This window comes from Hemiscyllium ocellatum, chromosome 29, assembly GCF_020745735.1.
Source record: "Hemiscyllium ocellatum isolate sHemOce1 chromosome 29, sHemOce1.pat.X.cur, whole genome shotgun sequence".
NCBI classification, from domain to species: Eukaryota; Metazoa; Chordata; class Chondrichthyes; order Orectolobiformes; family Hemiscylliidae; genus Hemiscyllium; species Hemiscyllium ocellatum.
Genome location: NC_083429.1, coordinates 55,040,243 through 55,061,029, shown reverse-complemented (window position 1 = coordinate 55,061,029; position 20,787 = coordinate 55,040,243). Strand labels below are relative to the sequence as shown.

At 46.0% G+C, this 20,787-nt stretch overlaps 1 protein-coding gene across 2 annotated transcripts in view; it reads left to right on the top strand.

The window, feature by feature from the left end:
- The window catches only part of LOC132829626 (cell surface glycoprotein MUC18-like), a 197,576-nt gene that overhangs the window by 128,474 nt on the left and 48,315 nt on the right, over window positions 1-20,787 (top strand). For both annotated transcript variants that reach the window (XM_060846939.1, XM_060846940.1), the window contains exon 5: window positions 8,080-8,176. In XM_060846939.1, coding sequence (XP_060702922.1) covers window positions 8,080-8,176 — 97 coding nt within the window. The remainder of the gene's footprint in view (window positions 1-8,079; window positions 8,177-20,787) is intronic.

Here is a 20,787-nt window from a genome sequence, read left to right as displayed (position 1 = left end):
GAAGTTGGGAGTTCTAGTCTAGGGTTCTCGCACGGTAAACTTGCAGGTTGAGTCAGTCGTTAGGAAGGCAAATGCAATGTTGATATTTATTTCAAGAGGACTTGAATATAAAAGCAGGGATGTGCTTCTGAGACTCTATAAGGCTCTGGTCAGACCACATTTGGAGTATTGTGTGCAGTTTTGGGCCCCATATCTCAGGAAGGATGTACTGGCCTGGAGCGTGTTCAGAGGAGGTTCATGAGAATGGTCCCAGGAATGAAAAGCTTAACATGTGAGGAACGTTTGAGGACTCTGGGTTTATACGCAATGGAGTTTAAAAGGAATGGGTGGGGGGTGGTGTGAGGAATCTGCTCCTTTTTCTATTGGTTTTATGGTCTTGTCTGATAGAACATACATAGAACATAGAAGGATACAGCACAGTACAGGCCCTTCGGCCCTCGATGTTGCGCCGACCGAATCCTACCTAACCTATACTAGCCCAATAACTTCCAAATGCCTATCCAATGCCCGCTTAAATGACCATAAAGAAGGAGAGTTCACCACTGATATGGGCAGGGCATTCCATGAACTCACAACCCGCTGTGTGAAGAATCTACCCCTAACATCTGTCCTATACCTACCACCCCTTAATTTAAAGCTATGTCCCCTAGTAACACCTGACTCCATTAGCGGTAAAAGGTTCTTAGTATCTACCCTATCTAAACCCCTAATCATCTTATACACTTCTATCAGATCTCCCCTAAACCTTCTCTTCTCCAATGAGAACAGCCCCAAGTGCCTCAGCCTTTCCTCATAAGATTTTCCTACCATTCCAGGCAACATCCTGGTAAACCTCCTCTGCACTCGTTCTAAAGCTTCCACATCCTTCCTATAGTATGGCGACCAAAACTGCACACAATACTCCAGATGAGGCCTCACCAGAGTCTTATACAACTGCAACATGACCTCAGGACTCCGGAACTCAATTCCTCTGCCAATAAAGCCCAGTACACCATATGCCTTCCTCACAGCACTATTTACCTGGGTGGCAACTTTCAGAGATCTGTGTACATAGACACCAAGATCCCTCTGCTCATCCACACTACCAAGTAGCCTACCATTAGCCCAGTAATCCATCATCTTGTTATTCCTACCAAAGTGAACGACTTCACACTTAGCTACATTGAATTCCATTTGCCACATTTCCGCCCAGCTCTGCAACTTATCTATATCCCGCTGTAACCTACCACTTCCTTCCTCACTATCCACAACTCCACCGACTTTCGTGTCATCCGCAAACTTGCTTACCCAGCTTTCAAGTCCTTCCTCTAGATCATTTATAAAGATAACAAAAAGCAATGGTCCCAAAGCAGATCCTTGTGGTACACCGCTAGTAACTGCGCTCCAAGATGAACATAATCCATCAACTACTACCCTCTGTCTCCTTCCAGCCAGCCAATTCCTAATCCAAACCTCTAATGTATCCTCAATGCCATACCTCTGAAGTTTTAGCATTAGCCTACCATGGGGAACCTTATCGAACGCCTTACTAAAATCCATATACACAACATCTACTGCTTTACCCTCATCCACTTCCTTAGTCACCTTCTCAAAGAACTCAATAAGGTTTGTGAGGCACGACCTGCCCTTCACAAAACCATGCTGGCTATCCCTGATCACGTTATTCCTACCCAGATGTTCATAAATCTTATCCCTTACCATTCTCTCTAAGACTTTGCCCACCACTGAAGTCAGACTCACTGGCCTATAGTTACTAGGGCTATCCCTACTCCCTTTCTTGAACAATGGGACCACATTCGCTATCCTCCAGTCCTCTGGTACTATTCCCGTAGACAATGACGACATAAAAATCCAGGCCAATGGCTCTGCTATCTCCTCCCTAGCTTCCCATAGGATCCTGGGGTAAATGCCATCAGGCCCAGGAGACTTATCTATATTCATCCTTTCCAATATTCCCAAAACCTCTTCCCTGCATATTTCCAGGGCATCCATTCTAATTATTTGTGATTCCATATTCACATCAGCAACAGTGTCCTGTTCCTGAGTGAATACTGATGAAAAGTACTGATTTAATGTCTCATAGTACTGATTTAATGTCTATTGATGTTGCAATCTATTGTAAAAGATGGGACATTGGACAGGTAAAAGCGAATGGAAAGAATGGGCAGAATCAACATGGATTTATGAAGGGAAAGTATGTTTGGCTAACTTGTTGGGAGTTTTTTGAGGAACTATTGGAAGCATTGATAAAGGGAAACCAGTAGATGTGGTGCATTTAGATTTTCAGGAGACTTCTCATAAGGTTAGATTATATTAGATTCCCTTCAGCCCAACTAGTCCACACCGACCCTCCGAAGACCAACCCACCCAGGCCCATTCCCCTACGTTTACCCCTTACCTAACACTACGGCCAATTTAGCATGGCCAATTCACCCTAACCTGCACATTTTTGGACTGAGAGAGGATACTGGAGCACCCAGAGGAAACCCACGCAGACACGGGGAGAATGTGCAAACTCCTATTGAACCACTGTGCCACCATGGCACCACATGAGCTTCCGCAGGAAGTTAGTAAATATAATTAGAGCACACAGGATTTGGGGAAAAAATGACAAAGATTGAGAACTGTTGTTAGCCTGAATGCAGAACTAAGAATATTCAGATTATTCTCAGAACGGTAGTGGGAGATGGTGGCATAGTGGTAACGACACTCGACTAAGTTGCTGGCCCAGACGAATTATCTGTAGATGTGTTCAGATCCCACCATGGCAGCTCATGGAATTTAAATTCAATTAAATCTGGAATGTAAAGTTAGTCTCAGTGACGGGGTCTTGAAACTATCATCAATTGTCACAAAAACCCATCTGTTTCACTCATGTTCTTTAAGGAAGGAAATCTAGTCCTCACCTCATGCTTAACAATTGGTTGATTTCCTAATTGTCCTCGGAAATTGCCTAGCAAGTCACTGTTTTGAAAGACAATTAGAAACAGGCAACAAATGCTGCCTTGCCAGCAATTCTCACATCCAAACAATAAATTGTAAAAGTGCCTGTTACGAGTGGGTAATGCAGAAATCAGTGCTAGGTTTACAGCTGTGTTTCGAGGATTAGATTAGATTCCCTACAGTCTGGAAACAGGCCCTTTGGCCCAACAAGTCCACACCAAAGAGCAACCCATCCAGACCCATTCCCCCACCCTATATTAACCCCTGACTAATGCAATAAACACTATGGGCAATTTAACATGGCCAATTCACCTGGCCTGTACATGTTTGTTTGTGGGAGGAAACCCACACAGACACAGGGAGAATGTGCAAACTTCACAGACAGTTGCCCGAGGCGAGAATTGAACCCACGTCCCTGTGAGGCAAATGATCTGGATACGGAGACCTTTGTAATATTTCCAGATTTGCTGATGATATTAGACTGAGTCAAAACTAACATGTGAAGAGTATGCAAGGAGACTTCAAGAGAGCTTGAATTGGTTAAGTGAACGAGCTAGAAAATGATGGTTGGAATGTAGTGTGAGTTCTTCACTTTAGTAGGAAAAACAGAAAAACAGAATATTTAAGTAATGAGAGGTTAAGAAGTATCTTGTCTAAAGAGACCTCTTCTGTGTTCACAGGTCACTAAAGAACCAGTCACATCAACAGTTAAGGCAAATAGCACATTGGAAGGGATTGCAAGGGAATTTGAATACAAGAGTAAAGATATCTTGCTGCAGTTGTGTAGAATTTGATGAAACCTCACCTGAAGTATTATGTACAGTTTTGACTTCTTTATAGAAAGAAGGTTTTACTTGCCAGAGATAGAGTGGACAGGGATTCATCAGATTAAACCCTGAGATGGTGGAATTGTTTTATGAGGAAAGATTAAGGAGATTGAGTCTGTATTCACCAAAGTTTCAAAGAATGTGGGGTGACCTAATTTAAACTTGCAGCATTATTTCAGGGCTTGTTGGCAGGATGGATATAGATAGGATGTTTTCTCTGGCTGATAGAACTAGAGAATATAATCTCCGGACTGACATGAGAAACTTCTTTACCCAGAGGGCAGTTAATCTTTGGAATTCTCTATCCCAGAGGAATATGGAAACTCAACCACTCAGCAGATTCAAGACAGACATCTATAAATCTCTGGAGACTAATGACATCAAGGGATTTGGAGATAGTGCATGAAAGTGACATTGAATTAAATGATCAGCCGTGATTTAATTGAATTGCTGAGGGGACTCAATAGGCTGAATGGACTACCCTTGTGTCCCTGCCAATTGTAGCAAGGTGAAGCTCAGTGAAACGTTTGGAGAGATTTCTTTTGCAGTTTGTATATATTTTTCTGTCTTTGTGAGATTTCACTTTTTTTCAGTTTTACAGTGATTTTTTATTTTTGTTTCTGACTTCCAGCATCTGTAGCTGTTAGTTTCTTTTCAGTATTTGTCAATATAGATTCTGAATGCATGTGAACCACTGCTGAACGGTATTGCTTCATTCTATTTCTGTTGGTAAATATATTCTGGCTGCTGAAGAGCTTGCCAGGAAGCTGTGGATCCCTGGCACTGGGTTTGCTGCTGGTTCGGTCAGAAAGGCAGGAGGTGCCATGTTACTGAAGCCCAAATATGAAAGTCATTCCTGCTGCCTGTGTAATTGGGGTATTCCTTTAGATTTGCAGGTATTTGATGCCTATGCTGGTTGGAAAAAATATTGAGGCTAAATTCAACCTTTAGAATGGGTAGATTTGCGTTGCTTGTGAAGTTAACATTGTTTAAAATTCTGATTTTAATGACAGTGGGTTCAGATATGGGCAACCAATTTGTTGTCAGCAAGTGGGTTGGACAGAGAAGCTTTTAACAACATTATTTATGTCCATTTGGTTTTCTTTTAGATTTTAACATATTCTGGTCTGGAAAATAAAATAGGGAAATAAAGTATCCATAAATAAAAGTATTAACAGCACTGCATGTGGATCTGGAGGATCAAGAGTGTTTCATCCTAACTTACCCAAGACATTTATTTGTTTGCAGCTCCATGATTTCACACTTCCTCCTTTATTCCCCCCTCCTTATAATGTCCTCCATCCCAATGTGACTTCACCATCTTCATCCACCCCATTCCAAATCCTAGCTGCTCAACCTCCTGAGTTGCAGACTTCAGTTAGTGTCTTTCCTGTCTAACCAGCTGTCAGCCTACCAATTAGCAAGCATCATCATTGGACCAGAACCTGAATTTTAAAAATGTGCAGGGCACCTGAAAAAGCTATGCTTCCAGTTTCCTGTCATAACTCCAGCACATGCCCAGCACATAACTCCAGCACATACCCAGCACATAACTCCTGCACATACCCAGCACATAACTCCTGCATATACCCAGCACATAACTCCTGCAAATACCCAGCACATACCCAGCACATGCCCAGCACATAACTCCAGCACATGCCCAGCACATAACTCCAGCACATAACCAGCACATGCCCAGCACATAACTCCAGCACATGCCCAGCACATAACTCCAGCACATACTCAGCACGTAACTCCTGCACATACCCAACACATACCCAGCACATGCCCAGCACATAACTCCAGCATATACCCAGCACATAACTCCAGCACATGCCCAGCACATAATTCCACACATGCCCAGACCTGCAATTGCCCTGTAAATATCAGTACGACAGTAAGTAGTATCATGTCTTCCCATGACAAAGGGAAAATGTCGTGATTAGAATAAATATAATTTTGAATACTATTTGCAACTTTTATACAGTGAACTTCTTTTCCACTCTTGAGGTAGACGGTTGGACAGGTTTACTTTGGAGGCATTTACTTTGATCCACATCAGCAGGGGATCTCTGCAGCACTTGGATATTTGCAACATTGTATCTGCAAGAAAAACCAGCCATGATGAAGGTCTCCAAGCCCTCTGTTTCCTCCTCTTACACCGTCCCAACCAGTACCCTTCATCCGCCTGGTTGAACTGGTCCTCACCCTCAACAACTTCTCCTTCGAATCCTCCCACTTCCTCCAGACCAAAGGGGTAGCTATGGGTTCCCGCATGGGCCCCAGCTATGTCTACCTCTTTGTCGGGTACATGGAACAGTCCATCTTCCGCCTTTACACCAGCACCACCTCCCATCTTTTCCTCTGCTTCATCAATGACTATATTGGTGCTACCTCATGCTCCCACGAGGAAGTTGAAAATTTCATAACTTCACTAACACTTGGGCAGCACGGTGGCACAGTGGTTATCACTGCTGCCTCACAGCGCCAGAGATCCAGGTTCAATTCCCACCTCGGGTGACTCTGTGTGGAGTTTGCACATTCTCCCCATGTCTGCGTGGGTTTCCTCCAGGTGCTCCAGTTTCCTCCCACAATCCAAAAATGTGCAGGTTAGGGTGACTTGGCCATGCTAAATTGCCCGTAGGTTAGGTGAAGGGGTAAATGTAGGGGAATGGGTCTGGGTGGGTTGCGCTTCGGCAGGTCGGTGTGGACTTGTTGGGCCGAAGGGCCTGTTTCCACACTGTAAGTAATCTAATCTAATCTTACACTTTTCACCCTGGCCTCAAGTTCACTGGACCATCTCAGACACCTCCCTCCCCTTCCTGAATCTCTCTGTCTCCATCACCAGCGACCAATTAACCACTGGCATCTACTGCAAACCCACCGATTCCCACAGCTTCCTGGTCAACACCTCCTTCTACCCTACCTCCTGTAAAAATGCCATCCTTTATTCCCATTTCCTCTATCTCTGCTGCATCTGTTCCCAGGATGACCATTTCCACCATAGAAAATCCCAGATGGCCTCCTTCTTTAAAGACTGCAATTACCCCTCCCACATGGTTGATGCTCTCCAGCGTGTCTCCTCCACTTCCTGCACCTCTGCCCTTGAACCCACTCCTCCCAATGCAATAAGGACAGAATCCACCCCTGCCCCCCCAGTCCTCTCCTTCCACCCCACCAACCTCCATTTACATCGCATCATCCTCTGCCATTTCTGCCACCTACAAACAGACCCCACCACCAGGGATATATTTCTCTCCCCACCCCATTAGCGTTTCAGAGAGACCGTCTCCTCCATGACTTCCTTGTCAGGTCATTGCCCACAACCCCACCAGCCCACACCCCACTCCCAGCACCTTCCCCTGCCACCCCAAAAATTGCAAAACCTGCACTCACACCTCCCCCCTCACCTCCCTCCAAGGCCCCAAAGGATCCTTCTACATCCATCAGAAATTTACCTGTACTTCCACATGTCATCTACTGTATCGGTTGCACCCAATTTGGTCTCCTCTACATCGGGGAGACAGGACGCCAACTTGTGGATCATTTCAGAGAACATCTCTGGGACACCCGCACCAACCAACCCCACCGCCCCATGGCTAAACACTTCAACTCCCCTCCCACTCCACCAACGTCATGCAGGTCCTGGACCTCCTCTATCGCCAATCCCGAACCACCCAACACTTGGAGGAAGAATGCCTCATCTTTCGCCTTTGGACCCTGCAGCCACACAGGATTCATGTAGATTTCACCAGTTTCCTCATTTTACCTCTTTCCCCCACCTTATCCCAGTCCCAAGCCTCCAACTCAGCACCGCTCTCTTGACCTGTCCATCATCTTTCCCATCTATCCATTCCACCTTCCTCTCCGACCTATCACATTCTCTCTCTTACCTTCATCTATTTATTGCATTCTCAGCTGCATTCCCCCCAGTCCCCCCCCTCCCATTTATGTCTCAGGGCCCCCCTCCCGGCCCACAAGCCTCATTCTTGATGAAAAGGTTTAATCCAAAGCATTGATTCTCCTGTTTCTCGGATGCTGCCTGACCTGCTGCGCCTTTCCAGCACCACACTGTGCACTCTGATCTCCAGCATCTGCAGTCCACACTTTCTCCTCCCTGAAAACCCAGGTGGTTCTCTCAGTCCCAGAGCATGTGACAGAAATAAAAATTACCATTATACTGTTTCTTTCACAACTTTGCAATGTTCTCAAGACCTTTATGGTTAACCAGTTGTTTCTTAAGATCATTGGTGATCTGCTGTTATTGATCTTGTCATTGTTAACGTGGTTTGCTATCTCTCTTACTCAGATTGCCACATGTGTCACTAAGAATGGTTACCCTGCACCGAACATAACGTGGTACAAGGACCGCACCCCATTGCAAGCTACCACGAAGATAAACAACAGTATGTCGTCTTTTCATTTCACATTTGTCAACCTGTCCATTCAAGTCCTGCGACCTCTGCCCGAGTTCATTGAAAGGAGCACATCACCCCCATGTAACCCGTAATTAATTCACATGTTTGTTATTAGCTGTCGCTCATTTTTTAGTCAGTCTCTACAACTGCAGAAGAATGGCAGAAATGTTAGGCCACTGCTGTTTCCGGGAGCTTCTAACTTGCGTTCACCCTTCTCAAGGCAAACTGACTAAGGAAGGATGTACTTCCCATCGAGGGAATTCAGTGCAAGCTCACCAGATTAATTCCTCAAACAGAAGAAACAAGAGATTGAGGCAAAAACAGAAATTGTTGGAGAAACTCAGCAAGTCTGGCTGTGTCTGTGGAGAGAAAGCAGAGTTAACATTTCAAAGTGATTTCTCCTCAGTTCTGACGAAGGGTCACTAGACTTGAAACGTTAACTTTGCTTTCTCTCCACAGACACCACCAGACTTGCTGAGCAATTCCAGCACTTTCTGTTCTCGTTTCAGATTTTCACCATCAGTAATTCTTTATTTTATTTAAGAGATTGAGGCAACCCAGTCTTTTTTCTTTGAGTTTCAAAGAATGAAAAGTAATCCAATTTTAAGTTATAAAATTCTTAGAATATATGATATGTGGGATAACGATAGGATATTTCTCCTGAACCTAGAACTCGAGGACATAGTTTCAGAACACGGGCAAAGCTGTTTATGAGTTTTTTGAATGTGACAATGGAGATTTGATGAAGGCAGAGCAGTAGATGTTGTCTGTGTGGACTTCAGCAAAACGTTCAACAAGGTTCCCCATTCCAGATTGGTTAGTAAGGTTAGATCACATGGGATCCAGGGGGAGTTAGCCAACTGGTTAGAAAGTTGGCTTAAAGCTAGGAGACAGAGGGTGGTGGGGGAGGGTTGTTTTTCAAACTGGAGACCTGTGACCAGCAGTGTGCCATGAGGCTCAGGACTGGGTTCACTGCTTTTAGTCATTCACATAAATGATTTGGATGTGAATATAGGAGGTATGGTTAGGAAGTTTGCAGATGACACCAAAAAAACGGTGGTGTGGTGGACAGAGTAATAGAGATATACAGCACAGAAACAAACCCATCCATACCGACCAGATATCCCAACCCAAACCAGTCCCACCTGCCAACACCCGGCCATATTCCTCCAAACCTTCCTATTCATATACCCATCCAAACACCTTTTAAATGTTGCAATTGTACCGGCCTCTACCACTTCCTCTGGCAGTTTATTCCAGACATGTACCACCCTCTGCGTGAAAAAATTGCCCCTTAGGTCTCTTTTATATCTTTCCCCTCTTATTCTAAACCTATGCCCTCTATTTCTGGACTCCCCGACCCCAGGGAAAAGACTTTGTCTATTTATCCTATCCATGCCTCTCATGATTTTATAAACCTCTATAAGGTCACCCCTCAACCTCCGACACTCCAGGGAAAACAGCCCAAGCCTGTTCAGCCTCTCCCTGTAGCTCAAACTCTCCAACTCTGGTAACATACTTGTAAATCTTTTCTGAACCCTTTCAAGTTTCACAACATCTTTCTGATAGGAAGGAGACCAGAATTGCATGCAATATTCCAACAGTGGCCTAAGCAATATTGTGTACAGCCACAACATGAGAGAAGAAGATTATCTCAGAGTATAATTGGATCTTGATCATATGAGCTGAGGAGTGGCAGATGGAGTTAATTTAGATAAATGTGAGAAGTGTTGCATTTTGGTAAGGCAAACCAGGGCAGGACTTAAACAGTTAATGGTAAGGCCCGAGGGAGTGTGGGGTGAAATTTGTGGCACTGAAAAAGTACTGCAGGTCAGGCAGCATCTGAGGAGCAGGCAAGTCGATGTTTTGGGCATAAGCTCTTCATCAAGAATGTGGAGGGGGAAGGGGCCTGAGAGATAAATGTGGGGTTGGGTGGAAGCTAGGTGGGAAGGCGATAAGTGGATGCAGGTGAGAGGTAATTGTGATAGGTCGATTGGGAGGGTGGAGCAGATAGGTGGGAAGGAAGATGGAGAGGTCAAGAGGGCAGTGTTGAATTGGAGGGTTAGGGGGGATGAGGTGGGGGAGGGGAGATTTGGAAATAGGTGAAATTGATAGTGATGCCATGTGGTTGGAGGGTCCCGAGGCATTCTTCCTCAGGTTGGTGGGAGGGATTTGATTTCATGGTGGAAGAGGCCCAGGACTTACATGTCCTTTGGGGAGTAGGAGGGGGAGTTGAAGTGGAGGGCGGTGCCAAGAGCGGTGAGGTTGTTTGGTGTGTGCCTTCCAAAGATGTTCCGTGAGCTGGCATTCCGTCTCCGCGATGTAGGGAAACCACATCAAGAGCAACAGCCGCAACTGATGAGGTGTGTGGATGTGCACGAAAATCTCTGCTGGGTTTGAAATGTTCCTTTGGGGCCTAAGGTAGAGGTGAGGGAGGAGGTGTAGGTGCAGATTTTACACCTTGTGCAGTGGTAAGGGAAGGTGCCAAGTGTGGAGGGTGGGTTGGGGGGGCGTGGCCTAACGAGGGAGTCATACAGAGAATAGTCTCTGTGGTATGTAGATAGAGGTGGGAGGGAAATATATCTTTGGTTGTGAGGTCTGACTGTCATTGGCAGAAATGGCAGAGGATAATGCACTGTAACTGGAGATTAGTAGGATGGAAGGTGAGGATGGGGGTGTTCTATCCTTGTTGTGATTGGAAGAGATGGGGTTTAAGGACGGAGGTGTGGGAAGTGAAGGAGATGACCTGGAGGGTATCGTTGATCACATGGGAGGGGAAATTGCAATCCTTAAAATAGGAGGTCATCTGTGATATTCTCGAGTGGAATTGCTCCTCATAGGAGCAGATACTCAGGAGGAACTAGGAGTAAGGGATCTCTTTTTTACGGTGGGGGTAAGACGGTGGTGTGGGAGGAGGTGTAGTCAAGGTAGCTGTGGGAGTCAGTGGCTTTGAAACAGATGTCCGTGTTGAGTTGGCTACGAGAGACAGAGAGGTCCAGGAAGGGTACGGAGGTGTTGGAGACTATTCTTGTGAACCTGAGTCAGGATAGAAGGTATTGGTGAAGTTGATGAACTGTTCAGCCTCCTTGTGGGAGCCCAAGGTGGCGCCAATACAGTCATCGATATAGTGGAGGAAACGGTGGAGAATGGTGCAGGAGTAACTGCAGAAGGGGGACTGTTGACATATCCTACAAAGAGGCAGGCATAGCTGGGACCAGTGCGAGTGCCCATGGCTACCCCTCTGGTCTGAAGGAAGTGGGAGGATTTAAAGGAGAATTTGTTGAGGCTGAAGAGCAGTTCCATGAATCAAATGAGTGTGTCGGTGGACAGGGACTGGTTGGGTTGGTGGGAGATGAAGTAACGGAGGGCTTATAGGCCTTTGTCATAGGGGATGGACGTGTATAGGGACAGGATGTCCATGATGAAGGTGAGGTGTTGGGGTCCATGGAATCAAAAGTCATGGGGGCGCTGGAGGGCCTGAGTGGTGTTCTGAACAAACTTGGCGAGTGCATAGACTCAGGGGGACAGGACGGAGTTCAATTTGGAAAAGTGTGAAGTGATTCATTTTGGAAGGTCAAATTTGAATGCAGAATACAAGGTTAAAGGCAGGATCCTTGACTGTGTGGAGGAACAGAGGGATCTTGGGGTCCATGTCCATAAATCCCTCAAGTTGCCACCTAAATTGATAGAGTTGAAAGATGGCATATGGTGTGTTGGCTTTCATCAACAGGGGAATTGAGTTTAAGGGTCGCGAGGTTATGCTGCAGCTCTGTAGAGCCCCGGTTAGACCACACTTGACATATTGTGTTCAGTTCTGGTCACCTCATTATAGGAAGGATGTGGAAACTTTTGAGAGGTGCAGAGGAGATTCAGGATGGTACCTGGACTGAATGGCATGTCTTCTGAAGAAAGGTTGAGGGAGCTAGAGCTTTTCTCATTGGAGCGAAGAAGGAGGAGAGGTGACTTGATAGTGGTGTACAGGATGGTGAGAGGCACAGATAAAGTGGATAGTCAGAGACCTTTTCCCAGGGTGGAAATGTCTATCACGAGGGGACACAATTTTAGGGTAATTGGAGGAAGGTTTAGGGGAGATGTCAGAGGTCGGTTTTTTACACAGAGAGTGGTGGGTGTGTGGAATGCACTGCCAGCAGTGGGAGTAGAGACAGAGACATTAGGGACATTTAAGCAACTCTTGGATAGGCACATGGATGATAATAAAATGAAGGGCACAGATGTTAGTCTGATCTTAGAGTAGGATAAAAATTTCGGCACAACATCAAGGGCTGAAGGGCCTGTGCTGTGCTGTACTGTCCTATGTTCTATGAGGGTCATGGATAGGATGAATAGCCATGGTCTTATTTCCTGGGTGGGGGAGTCCAAATCTAAAGGGCATAGGTTTAAGGTGAGAGGGGAAAGATTTAAAGAGGACCTGAGGGGTAACATTTTCATGCAAAGGGTGGTGCTTGTGTGGAATGAGCTGCTAGAGGCAGTGGTGGATGTTGGTACAATTACGACATTTTAAAGGCATCTCGTTGGATATATAAATAGACAGGATTTAGAGGGACATTAGCCAAATGCCAGCAAATGGGACTAGTTCAGATTGGGATGTCTGGTTGGTGTGAACGGGATGGGCCAAAAGATCTGTTTCCATGCTGTATGACTCGATGAATACAACATCTTAAGAGAATGAAGGTATAAACATGATGGAATTTCTGCTACTGAAAGGGGATAAGGGAATTAAAGAGGAGAAAATGTGGTATCACGTTGTGGATGGAAGAGATAAAATGACAAATGTTATGAAACAAAAGCAAAGAAGTGGTCATGGTTTAGGAAAGGAACAAAGTCTGTTTCCAAAGTGTGCACAGCTAGCAGAATAATGAACAACTCTGCCTGAAAGCAAATATTTGAAAAACAAGATTAAGATTGGCTCTCAGGGAAAAGTAATCAAAATGGGGGGCAGAGTTCACCAACTGTCCTTACTTACATACAGGTATAAAATACACAAACAGGTGTAGTCTCACTAAAACCATAGAAAACTGTAGCAAGACCTCCTTATAATTCCTTCTTTCACTAAAGACCAGCATATGTCTCTCAATAGTTTGCTGTATCTGTGTGCTAAATTCCTGTATTCTTTGGAAAAGCACAAATGTTTCTGAAAATCAACTTATTAAAGCTCTATACCTGCTCAAAACATGTTTATTCTTATTATCAAACTGTATAATTTCTCATTTCCATATATTATGTATCTATCACTTTGTTGCTAGCTCATTTAATCTTCGAGTAAAAAATGAGGTCTGCATATGCTGGAGATCACAGCTGAAAATGTGTTGCTGGTCAAAGCACAGCAGGCCAGGCAGCATCTCAGGAATAGGGAATTCGACGTTTCGAGCATAAGCCCTTCATCAGGAATGAGAGAGAGTAGCCAAGCAGGCTAAGATAAAAGGTAGGGAGGAGGGACTTGGGGGAGGGGCGATGGAGGTGGGATAGGTGGAAGGAGGTCAAGGTGAGGGTGATAGGCCGGAGTGGGGTGGGGACGGAGAGGTCAGGAAGGAGATTGCAGGTTAGGAGGGCGGTGCTGAGATGAGGGAACCGACTGAGACAAGGTGGGGGGAGGGGAAATGAGGAAACTGGAGAAATCTGAATTCATACCTTGTGGTTGGAGGGTTCCCAGGCGGAAGATGAGGCGCTCCTCCTCCAGCCGTCGTGTTGTTATGTTCTGCCGGTGGAGGAGTCCAAGGACCTGCATGTCCTCGGTGGAGTGGGAGGGAGAGTTAAAGTGTTGAGCCACGGGGTGGTTGGGTTGGTTGGTCCGGGCGGCCCAGAGGTGTTCTCTGAAGCGTTCCGCAAGTAAGCGGCCTGTCTCCCCAATATAGAGGAGGCCACATCGGGTGCAGCGGATGCAATAGATGATGTGTGTGGAGGTACAGGTGAACTTGTGGCGGATATGGAAGGATCCCTTGGGGCCTTGGAGGGAAGTGAGTGTGGAGGTGTGGGCGCAAGTTTTACATTTCCTGCGGTCGCAGGGGAAAGTGCCGGGGGTGGAGGTTGGGTTGGTGGGGGGTGTGGATCTGACGAGGGAGTCACGAAGGGAGTGGTCCTTGCGGAACGCTGATAGGAGAGGGGAGGGAAATATATCCTTGGTGGTGGGGTCCGTTTGGAGTTGGCGGAAATGACGGCGGATGATACGCTGTATGCGGAGGTTGGTGGGGTGGTAGGTGAGAACCAGTGGGGTTCTGTCTTGGTGGCGGTTGGCGGAGCGGGGCTCAAGGGCGGAGGAGCGGGAAGTGGAGGAGATGCGGTGGAGGGCATCGTCGATCACGTCTGGGGGGAATCTGCGGTCCTTGAAGAAGGAGGCCATCTGGGCTGTGCGGTGTTGGAACTGGTCCTCCTGGGAGCAGATGCGGCGGAGACGAAGGAATTGGGAATATGGCATGGAGTTTTTGCAGGGGGCAGGGTGGGAGGAGGTGTAGTTCAGGTAGCTGTGGGAGTCAGTCGGTTTATAGTAGATGTCCAGGTAGCTGTGGGAGTCAGTCGGTTTATAGTAGATGTCCAGGTAGCTGTGGGAGTCAGTCGGTTTATAGTAGATGACCAGGTAGCTGTGGGAGTCAGTCGGTTTATAGGAGATGACCAGGTAGCTGTGGGAGTCAGTCGGTTTATAGTAGATGTCCAGGTAGCTGTGGGAGTCAGTCGGTTTATAGTAGATGACCAGGTAGCTGTGGGAGTCAGTCGGTTTATAGTAGATGTCCAGGTAGCTGTGGGAGTTTCCTCATTTCCCCTCCCCCCACCTTGTCTCAGTCGGTTCCCTCAACTCAGCACCGCCCTCCTAACCTGCAATCTCCTTCCTGACCTCTCCGCCCCCACCCCACTCCGGCCTATCACCCTCACCTTGACCTCCTTCCACCTATCCCACCTCCATCGCCCCTCCCCCAAGTCCCTCCTCCCTACCTTTTATCTTAGCCTGCTTGGCTACTCTCTCTCATTCCTGATGAAGGGCTTATGCTCGAAACGTCGAATTCCCTATTCCTGAGATGCTGCCTAACCTGCTGTGCTTTGACCAGCAACACATTTTCAGCTCATTTAATCTGTCTATCTCTTTATAGCCATGTCTCTGATCATGTTTTCGGGATCCTTGAGGGGAGGGTGAGGGGGAGCAGCCCCAAGTTGTGGTCCACATTAGTACTAAAGACATAGGGAGGAAAAGTGATGGGGATTTAGGGCAGAAATTCAGGGAGCTAGGAAGGAAGCTTAATGCCATAACAGACAGACTTGTTAGCTCTGGTTCAAAGATCAGCAAGGTGGCCTTTGTGTGGAGTGGCAGAAAATGGGGAAGATACTAAATGAGTATTTTGCATCAGTATTTACTGTGGAAGATATAGATGGGTCACCTTGCAAAATGTCCAGATTACAGAGGAGGAAGTGCTGGATGTCTTAAAACGGGTAAGGCTGGATAAATCCCCAGGACCCGATCAGGTGTACCCGAGAACTCTGTGGGAAGCTAGGGAAGTGATTGCTGGGCCTCTTGCTGAGATATTTGTATCATCGATAGTCATAGGTGAGGTGCCAGAAGACTGGAGGGTGGTTAATGTGGTACCACTGTTTAAAAAGGGTGGTAAGGACAAGCCAGGGAACTATAGACCAGTGAGACTGATGTCGATGGTGGGCACATTGTTGGAGGGAATCCTGAGAGCCAGGATGTACATGTATTTGGAAGAGCAAGGACTGATTAGGGATAGTCAACATGGCTTTGTGCATGGGAAATCATGTCTCACAAACTTGATTGATTGAGTTTTTTGAGGAAGTAACAAAGAGGATTGATGAGGGCAGAGCATAGATGTGATTTATATGGACTTCTGTAAGGCATTCAACAAGGTTCCCCATGGGAGACTGGTTAGCAAGGTTAGATCTCATGGAATACAAGGAGAACTAGCCATTTAGTTACAGAAGACAGAGGATGGTGATGGAGGGTTGTTTCTCAGACTGGAGGACTGTGACCAGTGGAGTGCCACAAGGATCAGTGCTGGGTCCTCTACTTTTTGTCATTTACATAAATGATTTGGATGTGAGCATAAGAGGTACAGTTAGTAAGTTTGCAGATGACACCAAAATTGGAGGTGTAGCAGACAGTGAAGAGGGTTACCTCAGATTACAACAGGATCTTGACGAAATGGGCCAATGGGCTGAGAAGTGGCAGATGGAGTTTAATTCAGATAAATGTGAGGTGCTGCATCTTGGGAAAGCAAATCTTAGCAGGACTTATACACTCAATGGTAAGGTCCTAGAGAGTGTTGCTGAACAAAGAGACCTTAGAGTGCAGGTTCATAGCTCCTTGAAAAGTGGAGTCACAGGTAGATAGGATAGTGAAGAAGGCGTTTGGTATTTTTTTTTCATTGATCAGAGTATTGAGTACAGGAGTTGGGGGATCATGTTGCGGCTGTACAGGACATTGGTTAGGCCACTGTTGGAATATTGCGTGCAATTCTGGTCTCCTTCCTATCGGAAAGACTTTGTGAAACTTGAAAGGGTTCAGAAAAGATTTACAAGGATGTTGCCAGGGTTGGAGGATTTGAGCTATGGGGAGAGACTGAACAGGCAGTTTTCCCTGGAGCATCGGAGACTGAGGGGTGACCTTATAGAGGTTTACAAAATTATGAAGGACGTGGATAGGGTAAGTAGACAAAGTCGTTTCCCTGGGGTTGAGGAGTCCAGAACTAGAGGGCATAGGTTTAGGGTGAGAGTGGAAAGATATAAAAGAAACCTACCGGGCAACGTTTTCACACAGAGGGTGATACGTGTATGGAATGAGCTGCCAGAGGAAGTGGTGGAGGCTGGTAAAATTGCAACATTTAAGAGGCATTTGGATGGGTATATGAATAGGAAGGGTTTGGAGGGATATGGGCCGGGTGCTGGCAGGTGGGACTAGATTGGGTTGGAATATCTGGTCGACATGGATGGGTTGGACCGGAGGGTCTGTTTCCATGCTGTACATCTCTGTGACTCTATGACTCTATATTGCCTGTGCCATGTGCTAGCGAGGCGAGGAATAGGTAGAGAGAGGAGTTGGACATGCCACAGGGATGATGCAGGAGGAAGGGTTTCAGATTTCTGGATAATTGGGACTCATTCTAGGGTAGGTGGGACCTCTATAACAGGATGGTCTACACCTGAACCAGAGGGGTGCCACTATCCTGGGGAAAATATTTGCTAATGCCCTTCGGGAGGGTTTAAGCTAATTCAGCAGGAAAATGGGAACCTGAATTGTAGATCCAGTGGCCAGAAGGTTGAGAGTAGTGAGGTCAGAAATATGATTTCAAGGTTGCAAGAGTTCACTGGCAAGCAGGAAGTTGGTTTGAAGTGTTGCCAGGAGTATCCAGAATAAGGTGGGTGACCTTGCAGCATGGGTTGGTACCTGGGACTTCGATGTTGTGGCCATTTCAGAGACATGGATAGAGCAGGGACAGGAATTGTTGTTGCAGGTTCTGGGATTTAGATGTTTCAGTAAGAACAAAGAAGATGGTAAAAGAGGGGGAGGTGTGGCATTGTTAGTCAAAGATAGTATTACGGTAGCAGAAAGGACATTTGAGGACTCGTCTACTGAGGTAGTATGGGCTAAGGTTAGAAACAGGAAAGGAGAGGTCACCCTGTTGAGAGTTTTCTATAGGCCTCCAAATAGTTCCAGCCATGTAGAGGAAAGGATAGCAAAGATAATTCTGGACAGGAGTGAGAGAGACAGGATAGTTGTTATGGGGCTTTAACTTTCCAAATATTGACTGGAAATATGATAGCTCAAGTACTTTAGTTGAGTCAGCTTTTGTCCAATGTGTGCAGGAGGGTTTCCTGACACAGTATGTTGATAGGCCAACAAGAGGCGAGGCCACAATGGATTCGGTACTGGGGAATGAACCCGGCCAGGTGTTAGATTTGGAGGGAAGTGAACCCTGTGGTGATAGTGACCACAATTCAGTTATGTTTATGTTAGTGATAGTAAGGGATAGGTATATACCGCAGGACAAGAGTTATAGCTGGGGGAAAGAATTATAATATGATTAGGCAAGATTTAGCTTGCATTGGATGGGGAAGGAAACTGGAGGGGATGGGCACAATTGAAATGTGAAGCTTATTCAAGGAACAGCTACGTGTCCTTGATAAGTATGTACCTGTCAGGCCGGGAGGAAGTGGTCAATGAGGGAGCTGTGATTTACTAAGGAAGTTGAATCTTTTATCAAGAGGAAGAAGAAGGTTTATGTTAAGATGAGACGTGAAGGCTCAGTTAGGGCACTTGAGAGTTACAAGGTAACCAGGAAAGACCTAAAGAGAGAGCACAGAAGAGCAGGAGGGGACATGAGAAGTTGTTGGCAGATAGGATCAAGGAAAACCCTAAAGCTTTCTACAGGTATATCAGGAATAAAAGAATGACTAGAGAAAGATCAGAGCCAATCAAGGATAGTAGTGGGAAGTCATGTGTGAAGTCCAAGGAGATTGGGGGAAGCGCTAAATGAATATTTTTTGTCAGTATTCATACTGAAAAAAGACAGTGTTGTCAAGGAGAATATGGAGATACAGGCTACTGGACTAGATGGGATTGAGGTTCGCAAGGAGGAGGTGTAAGGATTTTGGAAAATGTGAAAATAGGTAAATCCCTGGGCCGGATGGGATTTATCGTAGGATCCTCTGGGAAGCCAGGGAGGAGATTGCAGAGCCATCGGCTTTGATCTTTATGTAGTCATTGTCGACAGGAATAGTGCCTGAAGACTGGAGGATGCAAATGTTGCTCCCTTGCTCAAGAAGGAGAGTTGCAACAACCCTGGTAATTATAGACCAGTGACATTACTTCAGTTGTGGGTAAAGTCTTGGAAAAGGTTATAAGAGATAGGATTTGTAATCATTAGAGAGGACTAATTTGATTAGGGATAGTCAACATGGTTTTGTGAAGGGTAGGTTGTGCCTCACAAACCTTATTAAGTTCTTTGAGACAGTGACCAAACAGGTGGTTGAGGGTAAAGCGGTTGATGTGGTGGATATGGAGCTCAGTAAGGTGTTTGATAAGGTTCCCCACAATAGGCTATTGCACAAAATACGGAGGCATGGGATTGAGGGTGATTTAATGGCTTGGATCAGAAATTGGATCTGTTTTTGGGCCATTGCTGTTTGTCATTTTTATAAATGAGTTGGATGAGGGTGTAGAAGGATGGTTTAGTAAATTTGCGATGACACTAAGGTCGGTGGAGTTGTGGATAGTGCTGAAGGATGTTGTAGGTTGCAGAGGGACATAGATTAGCTGCAGAGCTGGGCTGAGAGGTGGCAAATGGAGTTTAATGCGGACTGGTGTGAGGGGATTCACTTTGGAAGGAGCAACAGGAATAAAGAGTACTGAGCTAATGGTATGATCCTTGGTCATGTAGATGAGCAGAGAGATCTTGGTGCCCAGGTACATAGATCCTTGAAAGTTGTCACCCAGGTTGATAGGATTAAGACAGCATATGGTGTGTTAGCTTTTATTGCTGGAGGGATTGATTTTCAGAGCTAGGATGTCATGCTGAGCTGTACAAAACTCTGGTGTGGCCGCACTTGGGATATTGAGCACAGTTCTGGTCACCGCATTATAGGAAGGATGTGAAAACTTTGGAGAGGGTTCAGAGGAGATTTACCAGTATGTTGCCTGGTATGGAGGGAAGACCTTATGAGGAAAGGCTGAGGGATTTGAGACTATTTTTGTTAGAGAGAAGGTTGAGAGGTGACTTAGTTGAGACATACAAAATAATGAGAGGGTTAGGTAGGATAGACAGTCAGCCTTTTCCTCAGATGGTGATGGCGAGGACGAGGGGACATAGCTTTAAATTGAGGGTTATTAGATATAGGACAGATGTTTTCTCAGAGAATAGTAGGGGCATGGAACGCACTGCCTGCAAAAGTAGTAGACTCACCAACTTTAAGGGTATTTGAATGGTCATGTTTATCCAAATGTATGGATAAGAATGGAATAGTGTAGGTTAGATGTGCTTCAGATTGATTCCACAAATCGGTGCATCAAGATTAGATTACTTACAGTGTGGAAACAGGCCCTTTGGCCCAACAAGTCCACACCGACCCGGCGAAGCGCAACCCACCCATACCCTACATTTACCCCTTACCTAACACTAAGGGCAATTTAGCATGGCCAATTCACCTGGCCCGCACATCTTTGGACTGTGGGAGGAAACCAGAGCACCTGGAGGAAACCCAGGCAGACACGGGGAGAACGTGCAAACTCCACACAGTCAGTCGCCTGAGTCGGGAACTGAACCCGGGTCTCAGGCGCTGTGAGGCAGCAGTGCTAACCACTGTGCCACCGTGCCGCCCATTTTTTAACAAGACCCATCTGATCCTCTGTACTTCCACAGTCTGCTCATTCAATGCCTATTCCGTTGTCGCCTTATTAATCCTCCCATGTTGCATTACCTCACGCTTATCAGAATTAAGTTCCATTTGGCATTGTTCAACCCATCTGACTAGACCGTCTATATCATCCTGTAACCTAAGACTTTCTGCCTTGCTGTTTACCACACCACCAACTTTTGTGTCACCTGCAAACTTAGTGAAGATTAAGTGGGCGGCATGGTGGC